General features: G+C 49.5%; 1 protein-coding gene across 1 annotated transcript in view; it reads left to right on the forward strand.

Moving 5' to 3' along the window:
* The first annotated feature begins 486 nt into the window (after positions 1 to 486).
* Positions 487 to 19,192, forward strand: part of LOC106575936 (TSC22 domain family protein 1-like) — a 35,188-nt gene continuing 16,482 nt past the window's right edge. The window contains exons 1-3 of the mRNA XM_045713512.1: positions 487 to 528; positions 3,745 to 5,100; positions 5,133 to 5,497. Of these exons, the coding sequence (XP_045569468.1) occupies positions 487 to 528; positions 3,745 to 5,100; positions 5,133 to 5,497 (1,763 nt within the window). The remainder of the gene's footprint in view (positions 529 to 3,744; positions 5,101 to 5,132; positions 5,498 to 19,192) is intronic.

Genomic DNA, 19,192 nt, shown 5'->3' on the forward strand with positions numbered 1-19,192 from the left:
TCTAGTGTACTGCATAGGGCTCTAGTCCAGTCTAGTGTACTGCATAGGGCTCTAGTCCAGTCTAGTGTACTGCATAGGGCTCTAGTCCAGTCTAGTGTACTGCATAGAGCTCTAGTCCAGTCTAGTGTACTGCATAGGGCTCTAGTCCAGTCTAGTGTACTGCATAGGGCTCTAGTCCAGTCTAGTGTACTGCATAGGGCTCTAGTCCAGTCTAGTGTACTGCATAGGGCTCTAGTCCAGTCTAGTGTACTGCATAGGGCTCTAGTCCAGTCTAGTGTACTGCATAGGGCTCTAGTCCAGTCTAGTGTACTGCATAGGGCTCTAGTCCAGTTCTCAGCCCCGCCTCTTCTTTCCCTACCCTGATGGTTTGACTGTCCAACACCATACCTCCTGTCGTTGCTCATTTATCATTCAGCTATATTGCTATAGCTTGTTGCCTGAGGCTGGGGAGGGACAGAGATCAGGCTGGGGAGCGGCAGAGGGAACATGCCTCTAAGGTGGATCAGCGTCATGTGGGTGATCATCCAGGTATGATGCATAAGGCAAACATTTAGTTCTGTGCACGTGGGGCTGTCTTTTAGCACGCATCATACTGGTGTAGATGGCTTCGTCTCCCCGCTATCCTTTGAACCAAATGACTATACTGAACAAACATTAAAACGCAACAGGTAAAGTGTTGGTCCCATGTTTCAGGAGCTGAAATAAAAAATCCCAGAAATGTTCCATATGCACAAAAAGCTTATTTCTCTCATTTTGTGAACAAATGTATTTACATCCCTTTGCCAAGATAATCCATCCGCCTGACAGGTGTGGTATATCAAGAAGCTGATTAAACAGCCCGATCATTACACAGGTGCACCTTGTGCCGGGGACAATAAAAGGCCACTCTAAAATGTGCAGTTTTGTCACACAACATAATGCCACAGATGTCTCAAGTTCTGAGGGAGCGTGCGCATCTGCAGGAATGTCCACCAGAGCTGAATGTTCATTTCTCTACCACAAGCCACCACCAACGTTGTTTTAGAATAATTTGGCAGTAGGTCCAACCGGCCTCGCAACCGCAGGCTACATGTAACCACGCCAGCCCAGGACCTCCACATCCGGCTTCTTCGCCAGCGGGATCGTCTGAGACCAGCCACCCGGACAGCTGATGAAACTGGGTGCATCTGAGACCAGCCACCCAGACAGCTGATGAAACTGGGTTCATCTGAGACCAGCCACCCGGACAGCTGATGAAACTGGGTTCATCTGAGACCAGCCACCCGGACAGCTGATGAAACTGGGTTCATCTGAGACCAGCCACCCAGACAGCTGATGAAACTGTGGGATCGTCTGAGACCAGCCACCCGGACAGCTGATGAAACTAGGTTCATCTGAGACCAGCCACCCAGACAGCTGATGAAACTGGGTTTGCACAACCAAAGAAATTCTGCACAAACTGTCTCGGGAAGCTCAACTGCGTGCTCGTCGTCTGCACCAGGGCCTTGACCTGACTGCAGTTTGGCGTTATAACTGACTTAAGTGGGCAAATGCTCACCTTCGATGGCCACTGGCATGCTGGTGAAGTAGATCTCCAAGGATGAATCCCGGTTTCAACTGTACTGGGCAAATTGCAGACAGCGTGTGTGGCGTCGTGTGGGTGAGCGGTTTGCTGATGTCAACGCTGTGAACATGGTGGGGTTATGGTATGGGCCCCATGGTGGTGGTGGGGTTATGGTATGGGCCCCATGGTGGAGGTGGGGTTATGGTATGGGCCCCATGGTGGCGGTGGGGTTATGGTATGGGCCCCATGGTGGAGGTGGGGTTATGGTATGGGCCCCATGGTGGAGGTGGGGTTATGGTATGGGCCCCATGGTGGAGGTGGGGTTATGGTATGGGCAGGTATGCTAGGACAAAGAACACAACTGCATTTTATCTATGGCAATTCGACTGGACAGAGATACCGTGACGAGATCCTGAGGCCCATTGTCGTGCCATTCATCCACCGCCATCACCTCATTTTTCAGCATGATAATGCACGGCCCCGTGTCGCAAGGATCTGTACACAATTCCTGGAAGCTGAAAATGTCCAGTTCTTGCATGGCTTGCATACTCACCAGAAATGTCACCCATTGAGCATGTTTGGGATGCTCTGGATTGACAGAATGTTCGAGTTTTTGCCAATATCCAGCAACTTCGCACAGCCATTGAAGAGGAGTGGGACAACATTCCACAGGCCACAATCAACAGCCTGATCAACTCTATGTGAAGGAGATGTCGCGCTGCATAAGGCCACCCCAGATACTGACTGGTTTTCTATTCCATGCCCCTACCTTTTTATTTAAGGTGACCAACAGATGCATGTCTGTATTCCCAGTCATGTGAAATCCATAGATTAGGGCTTAATGAATTTATTTCAATTGACTGATTTCCTTATGAACTGTTGCAGAGTAAAATATTTGAAATTGTTGCATTTATATTTTTGTAAAGTGTATATAACGTTAACTGCTGCTGCTTACCTGCAGTCTAACACTAACCAACAAGTATTGGATTCCTTTGTAGCGCAGTTGGTAGAGCATGGTGCTTGTAAACGCCAGGGTAATGGGTTTGATTCCCAGGTCCACGTACATAAGATTTCTGCACGCATGTCAAACCTCATTTGGATAAAAGCGTCTGCTAAATGTCTTTATTATATGAACATTTGTTGTCATTTTATGTGAGTGGGAAGCACAGAGTTACATCTCGTAAAACTATTTATGTAGAGGTCATTACAGGGACCGACTGGTACCGGAACCGAGCGCCACTTCGGGCATGCGCAGTAGCTATGTTTACCTCCTCTCATCTCGTCGTCAGGGAGGGAGGGAGAGAGCTAGGGAGCGAGCTAGGGAGCGAGCTAGGAGCTAGCGTTGTCCTGCGCCTGGGTTAAAGGGGCCAAGCGAGAGAATGAGGAGGATACAACAACTCTGACTAGAAACCATCGAGATGGATTAAAACAAGTTTATGTGCTAAGAGGATGTTTATCCAGTGATGGTTGTCTGACTGAATTTCCCAACAACAAACCAGAGTCTAGGAGACGAGACGTCTGGTGTTGCCATCGATGGAGGTGATCTCTTACGACCGCTTTTGACGCTGAATTTGGCACTAACGTTATAATATTTCCGTAAAATAATTTCTTCCAGTGAGATATTCATATTATATTTAAGATATGTTTGGCGTTGTTTAAACGTTTGTATAAGCGCCTCTTCGTAGTTGACATTTCAGCTAGCTATAAAACAGTTAGCTTGGTTGTTCTGGCCATGTCTGAACTAACATTAGTAATTATCGTTCACTTCATTATCGACAGTTTATCAGACGCAGAGTGAAGTGCTCAACTACTGAAAACAGAAATGAACATCGTCCCAGCTTTGTTGTGATTTATTGTGGGACTGTCACCTTGCTTACGTTAGCCACCGTTGGCTAACTATTAGGTAACTATTAGCTCGCTAACCTCTGAGTACATGAACGTTACTAGATAACTTTATTTATGCCTGGCTATAACAACCATCTAACATTAGTAGCTACACAGCTAGCCACTTCTTTGCCCTGTTACTGGCTTCGTGTTGGTCACAAAATGCATCAACAGGACTTTTCAGGAGATTCCTCTGGGTCTAGGAAGATGTCTTTCCACAATAGAAGAGGCAGTAACGCAACCGGTAGTGGCGGGGCATCTGGGTCTGCTGCAGGTAGTAGTAATGTAATGCCCACTGATGATTATCAGTCAACTAGCCAGGCTGGGTCCTCCTCCCCTGGGCCGCACCACCACCCCTGAGCCTTAACCTCCCCCAGTCCGGGTTTCAGGTGAAGAAGAAGAGTGGCTTCCAGATAACTAGCGTGACCCCAGCCCAGGTCTCTGTTAGCACCAACAACAGCACAGCAGACGACACAGAGAGTTATGATGACATGGATGAATCCCACACAGAGGACCTGTCCTCCTCTGAAATGCAGGAAGCGTCCGTATCTCGGGACACCGGCGTCCCTGAGAGGAGCTCCTCGGACGAGACCCTGAACAGCCCCCATGGGGTGGAGACCCCAGGCGCAGCGTCCCCTAATGAACCCCTGAACCCTCACTCCCTACCCCAGGACCCTCCGTGCGAACCCCTGCAGCCTCAGGACCCTCCACAGCCTGGTAACATGGAGAATGGGACTGTGCATCATCTGCAAGAGAATGTGGTGCCAGCAGCCTTTACTGTCTCAGTGGCAGGGGGGAGTTCCTCTGAAATGGCTGGGCCCAACCAGACCCAGATGGGGCAGGGTATGGTGGAGAATACCACCGCCCAGGTCTCTGTTACCATCACTGCTGGGCCAGGCATGGATGTGTCATCTATAGTCAGTGGTAGTGGTGTCCCTCCCTCTGCGGGCCCTGTAATCTTTGACAGTAGTGGAGGCCGGCAAGGGACATCCAGTGGAGTAGGGGCTCTCCCTGGAGGCACAGGGCCCACCAATAGCACTCAGATTGGGGTGTCAGTAGCAGTGGCACAGCCTGTGACCTCCAGCACCCAGACACAACAGACCCAAGCCACACCGGGGTCTCGCTTCAGAGTGGTGAAGCTGGACTCTAACTCAGAGCCGTTCCGCAAGGGAAGATGGGTATGTACAGAGTACTATGAGAAGGAGCTTCCCCCTGCCGGGCCCACTTCTGACCCTGCACCCAGCGCTGCCGGCCCAGAGAGCCAAGCAGGGAATGGAAGTGTGGTGGCCGGTGTTGTCCAATACAGAGGCACAGAGATGGGAGCAGTGGCACCCCAGACCTTTCAGCCATACCAGCACCAGGACTACACCAGCCCTGAGACTGTCCAGAACTCTCTGCAGGCCCACATGGTCCCTCAGGACCCTAACCCTCTCCTGTTGCAGCAGACCAGCATGGTCCCCCTTGGTACTCTACCAGCAGCCCCCCAGGTGAATGCCCAGGGCGCTCGGAGTCAGGCCATGCCCCAGCAGATGCCCTATGATATGGAGCATGCCCAGACAGGCTACCCCACGCCCCAGCTCCCAGCGGGGCTCGTGAGCCAGACAGGCAGCCGGCCTCCAGACTTCATTCAGCCTACGGCTCCTCTCCAGTCCCAGGTCCTCCCCCACACCCTGGCTCCCTTGGGGTGTCCATGCCTGGCCCGGCCGCTGTCCCTCAACCCCTTCTGAGTCAGCTCCAGAACCTCCCAGCTCAGCAGCTGCACCCTCATCCCCAGCACCCCTCCGCCCCTTTCGTGACCACACTCCGAGCTGACCTCCAGCCCCTCCTGACTCACGGGGTGCCCCTCAGCCACACCAGCCTGGCCCAAAGCGGGGCTCTGTACGGGGGAAGCATCCCCACCCTAACGGCATCCCAGCTGGAGGATGCCCAGAGGCTGCTGTTCAAACGCCAGTCCCTGCTGACGCTGCCCCGGCTGGGGGCTGCAGGAGGAGGCATGGCTGGAGATGCCAGTGCCTTAGTGGCCGCTGCTGCAAGCCTGAGGACACAGTCTGCAGATGGAGAGGAGGACAGGTAAGGATGGATGGATGGATGGATGGATGGATGGATGGATGGATGGATGGATGGATGGATGGATGGATGGCCTCCGTGTTGGAATTAGAACTGTTGAACATAGCTGAGTCTATATGACATCAGACTGCTTTAAAGGTCCAATGCAGCTGTTTTTCAGTATGACATCCAGACTGCTTTAAAGGTCCAATGCAGCCGTTTTTCAGTATGACGTCATAGACTGATTTAAAGGTCCATTGCAGCCGTTTCTGGGTAACACTTAAGTAGGCCTACCTTACTGTGATAGTTTTACATTTAAAATGCTAAAAAAGAAACAAATAGCTTCTTTGCAAAAGTTTCTGCAATTTCTCAAGCAAGAACTTTGCCAGGACTGACTGGTCTGAGTGGGGAGGGGAAAAGAACTGAGAACTAGCTGTTATTGGCAGAGAGGTTTGGAACTCTCTTTCTTATTGGTCTATTAACTAATATACCGCCTGGTGATGTCACCAGCCAAGCCAAAACTCCATCCCACCAAAACAGGCTGAAATTTCAGGCGATCTTTTCAAACAGCTCTTACACTAAAAGGGCATTATCATCATTTTCACAATTTCATAGTATTATTCCAACCTCATACATTTACATTTAAGTCATTTAGCAGACATACACACATATATATATATATATATATATATATATATATATATATATATATATATATATATATATATATATATATTAATATATATATACTATACACACAGTACCAGCCAAAAGTTTGGACACCTACTCATTCCAGAGTTTTTCTTTATTTTTATTATTTTCAACATTGCAGAATAATAGTGAAAACATCAAAACTATGAAATAACACATGGATTCATGTAGTAACCAAAAAAGTGTTAAACAAATCAAAATATATTTGAGGTTCTTCAAAGTAGCCACCCTTTGCCTTGATGTCAGCTTTGCACGTTCTTGGCTTTCTTTTAATCAGCTTCATGAGGTTTGCTTTTCAAACAGTCTTGAAGGAGTTCCCACATATGCTGAGCACTTGTTGGCTGCTTTTCTTTCACTCTGCGGTCCAACTCATCCCAAACCATCTCAATTGGGTTGAGATCGGTGATTGTGGAGGCCAGGTCATCTGATGCAGCATTCCATCACTCTCCTTCTTGGTCAAATAGCCCTTACACATCCTGGAGGTGTGTTGGGTCATTGTCCTGTTGAAAAACAAATGATAGTCCCAATAAGCCCAAACCAGATGGGATGGCGTATTGCTGCAGAATGCTGTGGTAGCCATGCTACCAGTGTCACCAGCAAAGCACCATCACACCACCTCCTCCATGCTTCACAGTGGGAACTGCACATGCAGAGATCATTCGTTCACCTACTCTGCATCTCACAAAGACCAACACAATTGAACCAAAAATCAAATTTGGACTCATCAGACCAAAGGACAGATTTCCACCGGTCTAATGTCCATTGTTCATGTTTCTTGGCCAAAGCAAGTCACTTCTTCTTGGTGTCCTTTAGTAGTGGTTTCTTTGCGGCAATTTGACCATGAAGGCCTGATTCACGCAGTCTCCTCTGAACAGTTGATGTTGAGATGTCTGTTACTTAAACTCTGAAGCATTTATTTGAGCTGCAATTTCTGAGGCTGGTAACTCTAATGAACTTATCCTCTGCAGTAGAGGTAACTCTGGGTCTTCCTTTCCTGTGGTGGTCCTCATGAGAGCCAGTTTCATCATAGCGCTTGATGTTTTTTGCGACTGCACTTGAAGAAACATTCAAAATTCTTGAAATTTATCTGAATTGATTAACCTTCATGTCTTAAAGTAATGATGGACTGTCGTTTCGCTTTGCTTATTTGAGCTGTTCTTGCCATAATATGGACTTAGCCCTATTTGGTTGAAAGACCATCTTCTCTATACCCCCCCAACCCACAACACAACTGATTGGATCAAATGCATTAAGAAGGAAAGAAATTCCGCGAATTAATTTTTAACAAGGCACACTGTTTAATTTAAATGCATTCCAGGTGACTACTTCATGAAGCTGGTTGAGAGAATGCCAAGTGTGTGCAAAGCTGTCATCAAGGCAAAGGGTGGCTGCTTTGAAGAATCTAAAATATAAAATATGTTTTGATTTGTTTAAAACTTTTTGGGGTATGCTACATGATTCCATATGTGTTATTTCATAGTTTTGATTTCTTCACTATTATTCTACAATGTAGAAAATAGTCAAAATAAAGAAAAACCCTTGAATGAGTAGGTGTTTCCAGACTTTTGACTGGTACTGTAGGTAAACCATTGGTATGGGTTACCGCGGTCCTGGCTACCTACCAGACGGAGCAGTTCAGTCTACCGCGGTCCTGGCTACCTACCAGACGGAGCAGTCCTGGCTACCTACCAGACGGAGCAGTCCTGGCTACCTACCAGACGGAGCAGTCCTGGCTACCTACCAGACGGAGCAGTCCTGGCTACCTACCAGACGGAGCAGTCCTGGCTACCTACCAGACGGAGCAGTTCAGTCTACCGCGGTCCTGGCTACCTACCAGACGGAGCAGTCCTGGCTACCTACCAGACGGAGCAGTCCTGGCTACCTACCAGACGGAGCAGTCCTGGCTACCTAACAAACCGTGCTCCCCTTACAGCTGTCCCTCACCCACTCAGCAACAATGGTAGTTAATGCCGTGGTTCTCTGGTGTGTCCTCCTCCATGTTGTCAGTCCATGGATCTTCCATGTCCCACTTCTCATCAATGTGACGGCTCGTTGCAGTGATGTATTACAGCGTGTTCATAGACGCCCAACAATTTGTTAACGTCAGCCTCGTATGGTGTTTGAGAGCTTGCGCTTTGTATTTGCAGAGCGATCATTGTATAATTTAGGCCCTTACGGTTTTCCCACATGGTATCTAGTAGTCTGGTTCTAGAGATGTCATATGGTTATTGAAGCGGACATCCTCTACCATTGACAGTGGCTGCATATCAACTGCAATCATTTCTGGAATCAGTACTGTGATTTTCTCACTCCGTCCCTTATTCCACTGCTGCCAGCAATGGGTTGGGTCTTATGGTGGTGCCTCTTTCAGATGGTTAAGCATTGCCTTTGTACTGCCACTGTAGCTTAATTCCACCTCACAAAATGAGTATTTATTTCACCACCTTCTCATCCAACTCAAAGTATTGCCATACAGGACTGGGCTGCTGTCTCTTCCCTGTCTCACTCTGACATCTCTCCAGCTGTTGATGATGATGGCGTGCAGAGTGCTTTATATCCATGCCAAATCATTTTGTTGTTGTTGAAAGATGCAGATCTCCTAACGTTACAGCGTTGTTGCGTTAGGTATTTGTAAAATGAAGAACGTTTGGGACCTGTTAGTGGTAGTGTTGTGATAACTGCACTGTGATTTTTGAAATGTTGTAAAAAAACAAATCTAAACTTTTCGGTTAGGGATTTTTTCCTAAACGTTAGTGATCCCAATGTCATTTAAATGTTTACACCACTATTTTGTCTTTCTAATGTGTCAAGTAATTATCTTTTTGTTTTCTCATGATTTGGTTGGGTCTAATTGTGTTGCTGTTTAGGGTTGTACATTTTGGGGAATATTCAGAGGTGGAAACTTTCCGTGGGAATGTATGGGAATTCATATTAATACCGTTTTAAATGTAGATGTTTTTTGCATTGGATATATTTACCATATCATATGGAGACAAACATAAACCTATTACCTTATCATAAGTAGACATAATTGCGAATTATTAAATCTTTCCAATAGGAAAAAAAACAAACTATTTAGTTATGAATGTAACTTTAATTAAATGAGTTGACTCTTCACATGGGATGATTTCACTGAACAACAAAATAAAGGGAATATTGAATGATCCCCAGTGATCCATCTCATCTCCCAAAAACGTTTTCAACTTACATCTGTAAAATGATAGTCTAGAAACTAAAGCTTTGGTTGTCTTCCTCTCAGGCTTCCATGTCTTCTCCCTGGACCTCCTCAATGTCCACCTCTTGAACATCAGACTGAGGCCTCATCTTCACTGTCACTTTCCAACCTTGTTGAGGATGGCTCGTTGTCAGGCTCGTTGTCAGGCTCGTTGTCAGGCTCGTTGTCAGGCTCTAAAAGCCTGAAATTTTCCCGGCTGGCCACCAATTTTTCAACCCTTGTATTGGTCAGCCTGTTGCGTGCTTTGGTGTGTGTGTGTGTGTGTGTGTGTGTGTGGTGTGTGTGTGTGTGTGTGTGTGTGTGTGTGTGTTCCCAAACAAGGACCAGTTGCGCTCTGAGGCGGCTGATGTTGGTGGGATTTGGAGGATGATGGAGGCAACAGGGGAAAGAGCCTCAGATCCACAAAGTCCCTTCTTCCACCTGGTGGCTGATGATCTGTTGGCACGACTGCCATATTGCATCTCCATCCCAAAGCCTTTGCTTGGAAGTGTACTTCGCCAGACTGCCATATTGCATCTCCATCCCAAAGCCCTTGCTTGGAAGTGTACTTCACCAGACTGCCAAGAACCTTGCCCTCATCCAGGCCAAGGTGGCGAGACACGGTAGTGATGACACCATAGGCCTTGTTGATCTCTGCACCAGACAGGATGCTCTCGCCAGCATACTTGGGGCCCAACATGTACGCTGCGGCGTGTGGAGTGTATGGACAGGACAGGATGCTCTTGCCAGCATACTTGGGGTCCAACATGTACGCTGTGGTGTGTATGGGCTTCAGGCAGAAGTCTTCACGCTTTTTGATGTATTTCAGAACTGCAGTTTCCTCTGCTTGGCGCAACAGTGAAGTGGGCAGGGCTGTATGGATTTCTTCTCTTACATCTGCAAGTCTGAACATCAGACAGGATGGCATTGTCTCCCTCAATCCGTGCAATGGCTACTGATATAGGTTTCAGGCTGCTTACCACTCTCTCCCAAAATACAAAACACACCCCAACATACCTAACCATTTATTTCGCTCTCTTACAGAGTGTTTCCATTGTTTTTAGTGTCATGATGTCCTTGAGGAGCAGATTCAATGCATGAGCAGCACAGCCAATGGGTGTGATGTGAGGATAGGACTCCTCCACTTTAGACCAAGCAGCCTTCATGTTCACAGCATTGTCTGTCACCAGTGCAAATACCTTCTGTGGTTCAAGGTTATTAATGACTGCCTTCAGCTCATCTGCAATGTAGAGACCGGTGTGGCTGTTGTCCCTTGTGTCTGTGCTCTGGTAGAATACTGGTTGAGGGGTGGAGATGATGTAGTTAATTATTCCTGGCCCACAAACATTCAACCACCCATCAGAGATGATTGCAATGCAGTCTGCTTTCTCTATGATTTGCTTGACCTTCACTTGAACTCTGTTGAACTCTGCATCCAGCAAATGAGTAGATGAAGCATGTCTGGTTGGAGGGGTGTAATGCTGGGCGAAGAACATTCAGAAATCTCTTCTAATACACATTGCCTGTGAACATCAGAGGTGAACCAGTTGCATACACAGCTCGAGCAAGACATTCATCAGCATTTCTCTGACTACATTCCTCCATTGAGTCAAAAACACTTCTGATTCCAGGAGGACCGTGAGCTGTTGCTATCGATAAGGTGTCTGATTCATCATTTTCACCTCCAATAGAAGTAGAGGGACTTTAGTCAGAGGTTGCTTGTTGTGAGCGCTGAGGGAACTTTATGCACTTGGCCAGACGATTCTGCATCTTTGTTGCATTCTTCACATATGATTTGGCACAGTATTTGCAAATGTACACAGCTTTTCCTTCTACATTAGCTGCAGTGAAATGACAAATCAGATAGTGCCCGTGGCATTTTCCTGTAAAGATTAGACGAAAAAAATGTGCAATTCCATGTACAGATGCATAGCTAAGCAGTTAGATTAAACGATACTTAAAAAAAAAATGAAACGTGTATGGAAACAGGTGAATTAACACTCCTCAGTTAGCAGGCTCAAGCAAGCGAAAACCCACATGGTAGCAAAAACTAGCTTGCAGAAATTGTTAACAATACCAACGGAGGCGGTGTTGCGGTCTATATTCAGAACCACATTCCTGTAAAGCTTAGAGACGATCTAATGTTAAATACTGTTGAAGTAATATGGCTACAGGTTCATCTGCCTCACCTAAAGCCCATTCTGCTGGGAAGCTGCTATAGACCACCAAGTCCTAACAGTCAGTATCTGGATAATATGTGTGAAATGCTTGATAATGTATGTGATATCAACAGAGATGTATATTTTCTGGGTGACTTAAATATTGACTGGCTTTCATCAAGCTGCCCACTCAGGAAAAAGCTTCTAACTGTAACCAATGCCTGTAACCTGGATATCAGTCAACCTACCAGGGTAGTTACAAACAGAACAGGAATTAAATCAACATGTATTGATCACATCTTTACTAATACTGCAGATATTTGCTTTAAAGCAGTATTTTATTTATTTTTTATTTCACCTTTATTTAACCAGGTAGGCCAGTTGAGAACAAGTTCTCATTTACACCTGCGACCTGGCCAAGATGAAGCAAAGCAGTGCGACAAAAACGACAGAGTTACACATGGAATAAACAAACGTACAGTCAATAACACAATAGGGAAATCTGTATGCAGTGTGTGCAAATGAAGTAAGGGGGTAAGGCAATAAATAGGCCAAAAGCGGCGAAGTAATTACAATTTAACAATTTACACTGGAGTGATAGATGTGCAAATGAGGATGTGCAAGTAGAAATACTGGGGTGCAACAGAGCAGAAAAACAAAACAAATATGGGGATGAGGTAGTTGGATGGGCTATTTACAGATGGGCTACGTACAGCTGCAGCAATCGGTTAGCTGCTCTGACAGCTGATGCTTAAAGCTAGTGAGGGAGAAATAAGTCTCCAGCTTCAGAGATTTTTGCAATTTGTTCCAGTCATTGGCAGCAGAGAACTGGAAGGAAAGGCGGCCAAAGAGGTTTGCTGTGTTGGCTATGGGGATGATCAGTGAAATAGGGGAAATGGGGTTAGGTATGGGGGGTTGGGTATGGGGGTTGGGTATGGGGGGTTAGGTATGGGGTTAGGTATGGGGAGATGGGGTTAGGTATGGGGGAGATGGGGTTAGGTATGGGGGGTTAGGTATGGGGGAGATGGGTTTAGGTATGGGGGGTTAGGTATGGGGGTTAGGTATGGGGGAGATGGGGTTAGGTATGGGGGGTTAGGTATGGGGGAGATGGGGTTAGGTATGGGGGAGATGGGGTTAGGTATGGGGGGTTAGGTATGGGGAGATGGGGTTAGGTATGGGGGGTTAGTTATGGGGGTTAGGTATGGGGGGTTAGGTATGGGGGAGATGGGGTTAGGTATGGGGGAGATGGGGTTAGGTATGGGGGGGAGATGGGGTTAGGTATGGGGGGTAGGTATGGGGGAGATGGGTTTAGGTATGGGGGAGATGGGTTTAGGTATGGGGGAGATGGGGTTAGGTATGGGGGGTAGGTATGGGGGAGATGGGTTTAGGTATGGGGGTTAGGTATGGGGGGGTTAGGTATGGGGAGATGGGTTTAGGTATGGGGGGTTAGGTATGGGGGTTTAGGTATGGGGGGTTAGATATGGGAGGTTTAGGTATGGGGGTTAGATATGGGAGGTTTAGGTATGGGGGTTAGGTATGGGGGAGATGGGTTTAGGTATGGGGGGGTTAGTTATGGGGAGATGGGTTTAGGTATGGGGAGATGGGTTTAGGTATGGGGGGTTAGGTATGGGGGTTAGGTATGGGGGAGATGGGTTTAGGTATGGGGGGTTAGGTATGGGGGGTTTAGGTATGGGGGGGTTAGGTATGGGGGGGTTAGGTATGGGGAGGTGGGTTTAGGTATGGGGGGTTAGATATGGGAGGTTTAGGTATGGGGGTTAGATATGGGAGGTTTAGGTATGGGGGGTTAGATATGGGAGGTTTAGGTATGGGGGTTAGGTATGGGGGGTTAGGTATGGGGAGATGGGTTTAGGTATGGGGGGTTAGTTATGGGGAGATGGGTTTAGGTATGGGGGAGATGGGTTTAGGTATGGGGGGGTTAGGTATGGGGTTTGGTATGGGGAAATGGGGTTAGGCATGGGGGGTTAGGTATGGGGGGGTTAGGTATGGGGGTATGGTATGGGGGGTTAGGTATGGGGGAGATGGGTTTAGGTATGGGGGGGTTAGGTATGGGGAGGTGGGGTAGGTATGGGGGTTTAGGTATGGGGGTTCGGTATGGGGGTAGGTATGGGGGGTTAGGTATGGGGAGATGGGTTTAGGTATGGGGGTTAGGTGTGGGGAGATGGGGTTAGGTATCGGGGAGATGGGGTTAGGTATGGGGGGAGATGGGGTTAGGTATGGGGGGGAGATGGGGTTAGGTATGGGGGTTAGGTGTGGGGGAGATGGGGTTAGGTATGGGGGGTAGGTATGGGGGTGTTAGGTATGGGGGGAGATGGGGTTAGGTATGGGGGGTTAGGTATGGGGTTTAGGTATGGGGGTTAGGTATGGGGGAGATGGGGTTAGGTATGGGGGTTAGTTATGGGGGTTAGGTATGGGGGGTTAGGTATGGGGGTTAGGTATGGGGAGATGGGGTTAGGTATGGGGGAGATGGGGTTAGGTATGGGGGTTAGGTATGGGGGAGATGGGGTTAGGTATGGGGGGTTAGGTATGGGGAGATGGGTTTAGCTATGGGGGGGTTAGTTATGGGGAGATGGGGTTAGGTATGGGGAGATGGGTTTAGGTATGGGGGAGATGGGGTTAGGTATGGGGGTAGGTATGGGGGAGATGGGTTTAGGTATGGGGGGTTAGGTATGGGGGGTTAGGTATGGGGGAGATGGGTTTAGGTATGGGGGGTTAGGTATGGGGGTTTAGGTATGGGGGTTAGATATGGGAGGTTTAGGTATGGGGGTTAGATATGGGAGGTTTAGGTATGGGGGTTAGGTATGGGGGGTTAGGTATGGGGGAGATGGGTTTAGGTATGGCGGGGTTAGTTATGGGGAGATGGGTTTAGGTATGGGGAGATGGGTTTAGGTATGGGGGTTAGGTGTGGGGAGATGGGGTTAGGTATGGGGGGAGATGGGGTTAGGTATGGGGGAGATGGGGTTAGGTATGGGGGAGATGGGGTTAGGTATGGGGGGTTAGGTGTGGGGAGATGGGGTTAGGTATGGGGGTAGGTATGGGGGTGTTAGGTATGGGGGAGATGGGGTTAGGTATGGGGGGGTTAGGTATGGGGTTTAGGTATGGGGGTTAGGTATGGGGAGATGGGGTTAGGTATGGGGGCTTAGGTATGGGGGGAGATGGGGTTAGGTATGGGGGTATGGGGGAGATGGGGTTAGGTATGGGGGTAGGTGTGGGGGTTAGGTGTGGGGAGATGGGGTTAGGTATGGGGGGGTAGGTATGGGGGAGATGGGGTTAGGTATGGGGGAGATGGGGTTAGGTATGGGGGAGATGGGGTTAGGTGGGGGGTTAGGTATGGGGGAGATGGGGTTAGGTATGGGGAGATGGGGTTAGGTATGGGGTTTAGGTATGGGGGGTTAGGTATGGGGGGATTAGGTATGGGGGGTTAGGTATGGGGGCGATGGGGTTAGGTATGGGGGTAGGTGTGGGGGGGTTAGGTGTGGGGAGATGGGGTTAGGTATGGGGGGAGATGGGGTTAGGTATGGGGAGATGGGGTTAGGTATGGGGGGTTAGGTAGGGGGTTAGGTATGGGGGGAGATGGGGTTAGGTAGGGGGTTAGGTAGGGGGGTTAGGTATGGGGGAGATGGGGTTAGGTAGGGGGGGTTAGGTATGGGGGAGATGGGGTTAGGTATGGGGAGATGGGGTTAGGTATGGGGGAGATGGGGTTAGGTATGGGGTTTAGGTATGGGGGGTTAGGTATGGGGGTTTAGGTATGGGGGGTTAGGTATGGGGAGATGGGGGTTAGGTATGGGTGGTTAGGTATGGGGGGTTAGGTATGGGGGGTAGGTATGGGGGAGATGGGGTTAGGTATGGGGAGATGGGGTTAGGTATGGGGGGATTAGGTATGGGGGTTAGGTATGGGGGAGATGGGTTTAGGTATGGGGGTTTAGGTAAGGGGGGTAGGTATGGGGAGATGGGGTTAGGTATGGGGGAGATGGGGTTAGGTATGGGGGTTAGGTATGGGGGTTAGGTATGGGGTTAGGTATGGGGGTTAGGTATGGGGGAGATGGGGTTAGGTATGGGGAGATGGGGTTAGGTATGGGGGTTAGGTAGGGGGGTTAGGTATGGGGGAGATGGGGTTAGGTAGGGGGAGATGGGGTTAGGTATGGGGGAGATGGGGTTAGGTATGGGGGAGATGGGGTTAGGTATGGGGGTTTAGGTATGGGGGTTAGGTATGGGGGTTTAGGTATGGGGGTTAGGTATGGGGGTTTAGGTATGGGGGGTTAGGTATGGGGGGGAGATGGGGGTTAGGTATGGGTGGTTAGGTATGGGGTTAGGTATGGGGGTAGGTATGGGGGGAGATGGGGTTAGGTATGGGGGAGATGGGGTTAGGTATGGGGGATTAGGTATGGGGGGATTAGGTATGGGGGTTAGGTATGGGGGAGATGGGTTTTGGTATGGGGGTTTAGGTAAGGGGGGTAGGTATGGGGAGATGGGGTTAGGTATGGGGAGATGGGGTTAGGTATGGGGGTTAGGTATGGGGGTTAGGTATGGGGTTAGGTATGGGGGGTTAGGTATGGGGTTAGGTATGGGGGGTTAGGTATGGGGGCATTAGGTATGGGGGGTTAGGTATGGGGGAGATGGGTTTAGGTATGGGGGTTTAGGTATGGGGGTTAGGTATGGGGGTTTAGGTATGGGGGTAGGTATGGGGGGTTAGGTATGGGGGTAGGTATGGGGGTTAAGGTATGGGGGTTAAGGTATGGGGAGATGGGTTTAGGTATGGGGGTTTAGGTATGGGGGTTAGGTATGGGGGTTAGGTATGGGGGAGATGGGTTTAGGTATGGGGGTTTAGGTATGGGGGTAGGTATGGGGGTTAGGTATGGGGGGTTAGGTATGGGGTTAGGTATGGGGTTAGGTGGGGGGTTAGGTATGTGGGGCGATGGGGTTAGGTATGGGGGTTTAGGTATGGGGGGTTAGGTATGGGGAGATGGATTTAGGTATGGGGGTTTAGGTATGGGGTTTTAGGTATGGGGGGTAGGTATGGGGGTTAGGTATGGGGGGTTAGGTATGGGGGAGGTGGGGTAGGTATGGGGGTTTAGGTATGGGGGTTAGGTTAGGTATGGGGGTAGGTATGGGGGTTAAGGTATGGGGGTTAAGGTTATGGGGGTTAGGTATGGAGGGGTTAGGTATGGGGGTTTAGGTATGGAGGGGTTAGGTATGGAGGGGTTAGGTATGGGGGCAGGTATGGAGGGGTTAGGTATGGGGGTAGGTATGGGGCATTGTGTGGGAGCAGTAGCATAACAGTACATTGGGGGGTAGGTATGGGGCATTGTGTGGGAGCAGTAGCATAACAGTACATTGGGGGTGGGTTTGGGTATGGGGGTAGGTATGGGGTAGGTATGGGGGTTTGGGTATGGGGGTTTGGGTATGGGGGTTAAGGTATGGGGGTTAAGGTATGGGGGTTAAGGTATGGGGGTTTAGGTATGGGGTAGGTTGGGGAGGTGGGTTAGGTATGGGGGGGTTAGGTATGGAGGGGTTAGGTATGGGGGTTTAGGTATGGGGGTAGGTATGGGGGGTTAGGTATGCCAACTCGCTGTTGGCTGGGCTCCCCTGCCTGTGCCATTAAACCCCTACAACTCATCCAGAACGCCGCAGCCCGTCTGGTGTTCAACCTTCCCAAGTTCTCTCACGTCACCCCGCTCCTCCGCTCTCTCCACTGGCTTCCAGTTGAAGCTCGCATCTGCTACAAGACCATAGTGCTTGCCTACGGAGCTGTGAGGGGAACGGCACCTCCGTACCTTCAGGCTCTGATCAGGCCCTACACCCAAACAAGGGCACTGCGTTCATCCACCTCTGGCCTGCTCGCCCCCCTACCTCTGAGGAAGCACAGTTCCCGCTCAGCCCAGTCAAAACTGTTCGCTGCTCTGGCACCCCAATGGTGGAACAAGCTCCCTCACGACGCCAGGACAGCGGAGTCAATCACCACCTTCCGGAGACACCTGAAACCCCACCTCTTTAAGGAATACCTGGGATAGGATAAAGTAATCCTTCTAACCCCCCTTAAAAGATTTAGATGCACTATTGTAAAGTGGTTGTTCCACTGGATATCATAGGGTGAATGCACTAATTTGTAAGTCGCTCTGGATAAGAGCATCTGCTAAATGACTTAAATGTAAATGTATGGAGGGGTTAAGGTATGGGGTTAAGGTATGGGGGTTAAGGTATGGGGGTTAAGGTATGGGGGTTTAGGTATGGGGGTTAAAGTATGGGGGTTTAGGTATGGGGGTTTAGGTATGGGGGTTTAGGTATGGGGGATTAGGTATGGGGGGTTAGGTATGGGGGCGATGGGGTTAGGTATGGGGGGTAGGTGTGGGGGGTTAGGTGTGGGGAGATGGGGTTAGGTATGGGGGTTAGGTATGGGGGAGATGGGGTTAGGTATGGGGAGATGGGGTTAGGTATGGGGGTTAGGTAGGGGGGTTAGGTATGGGGGAGATGGGGTTAGGTAGGGGGTTAGGTAGGGGGGTTAGGTATGGGGGAGATGGGGTTAGGTAGGGGGGTTAGGTATGGGGAGATGGGGTTAGGTATGGGGAGATGGGGTTAGGTATGGGGAGATGGGGTTAGGTATGGGGGTTTAGGTATGGGGGTTAGGTATGGGGGTTTAGGTATGGGGGGTTAGGTATGGGGGGGAGATGGGGGTTAGGTATGGGTGGTTAGGTATGGGGTTAGGTATGGGGGGTAGGTATGGGGGGAGATGGGGTTAGGTATGGGGGAGATGGGGTTAGGTATGGGGGATTAGGTATGGGGGATTAGGTATGGGGGAGATGGGTTTAGGTATGGGGGTTTAGGTAAGGGGGGTAGGTATGGGGGAGATGGGGTTAGGTATGGGGAGATGGGGTTAGGTATGGGGGTTAGGTATGGGGGTTAGGTATGGGGTTAGGTATGGGGGTTAGGTATGGGGGGAGATGGGGTTAGGTATGGGGGAGATGGGGTTAGGTATGGGGGTTAGGTAGGGGGTTAGGTATGGGGGGAGATGGGGTTAGGTAGGGGGGGTTAGGTATGGGGGAGATGGGGTTAGGTATGGGGGAGATGGGGTTAGGTATGGGGGAGATGGGGTTAGGTATGGGGGTTTAGGTATGGGGGTTAGGTATGGGGGTTTAGGTATGGGGGGTTAGGTATGGGGGAGATGGGGGTTAGGTATGGGTGGTTAGGTATGGGGTTAGGTATGGGGGGTAGGTATGGGGGAGATGGGGTTAGGTATGGGGAGATGGGGTTAGGTATGGGGGATTAGGTATGGGGGTTAGGTATGGGGGAGATGGGTTTAGGTATGGGGGTTTAGGTAAGGGGGGTAGGTATGGGGGAGATGGGGTTAGGTATGGGGAGATGGGGTTAGGTATGGGGGTTAGGTATGGGGGTTAGGTATGGGGTTAGGTATGGGGGTTAGGTATGGGGGGTTAGGTATGGGGTTAGGTATGGGGGTTAGGTATGGGGGCATTAGGTATGGGGGGTTAGGTATGGGGGAGAGATGGGTTTAGGTATGGGGGTTAGGTATGGGGGGTTTAGGTATGGGGGTAGGTATGGGGGGTTAGGTATGGGGGTAGGTATGGGGGTTAAGGTATGGGGGTTAAGGTATGGGGGAGATGG

The sequence above is a fragment of the Salmo salar genome, unplaced genomic scaffold (assembly GCF_905237065.1).
Source record: "Salmo salar unplaced genomic scaffold, Ssal_v3.1, whole genome shotgun sequence".
Taxonomy (NCBI): Eukaryota; Metazoa; Chordata; class Actinopteri; order Salmoniformes; family Salmonidae; genus Salmo; species Salmo salar.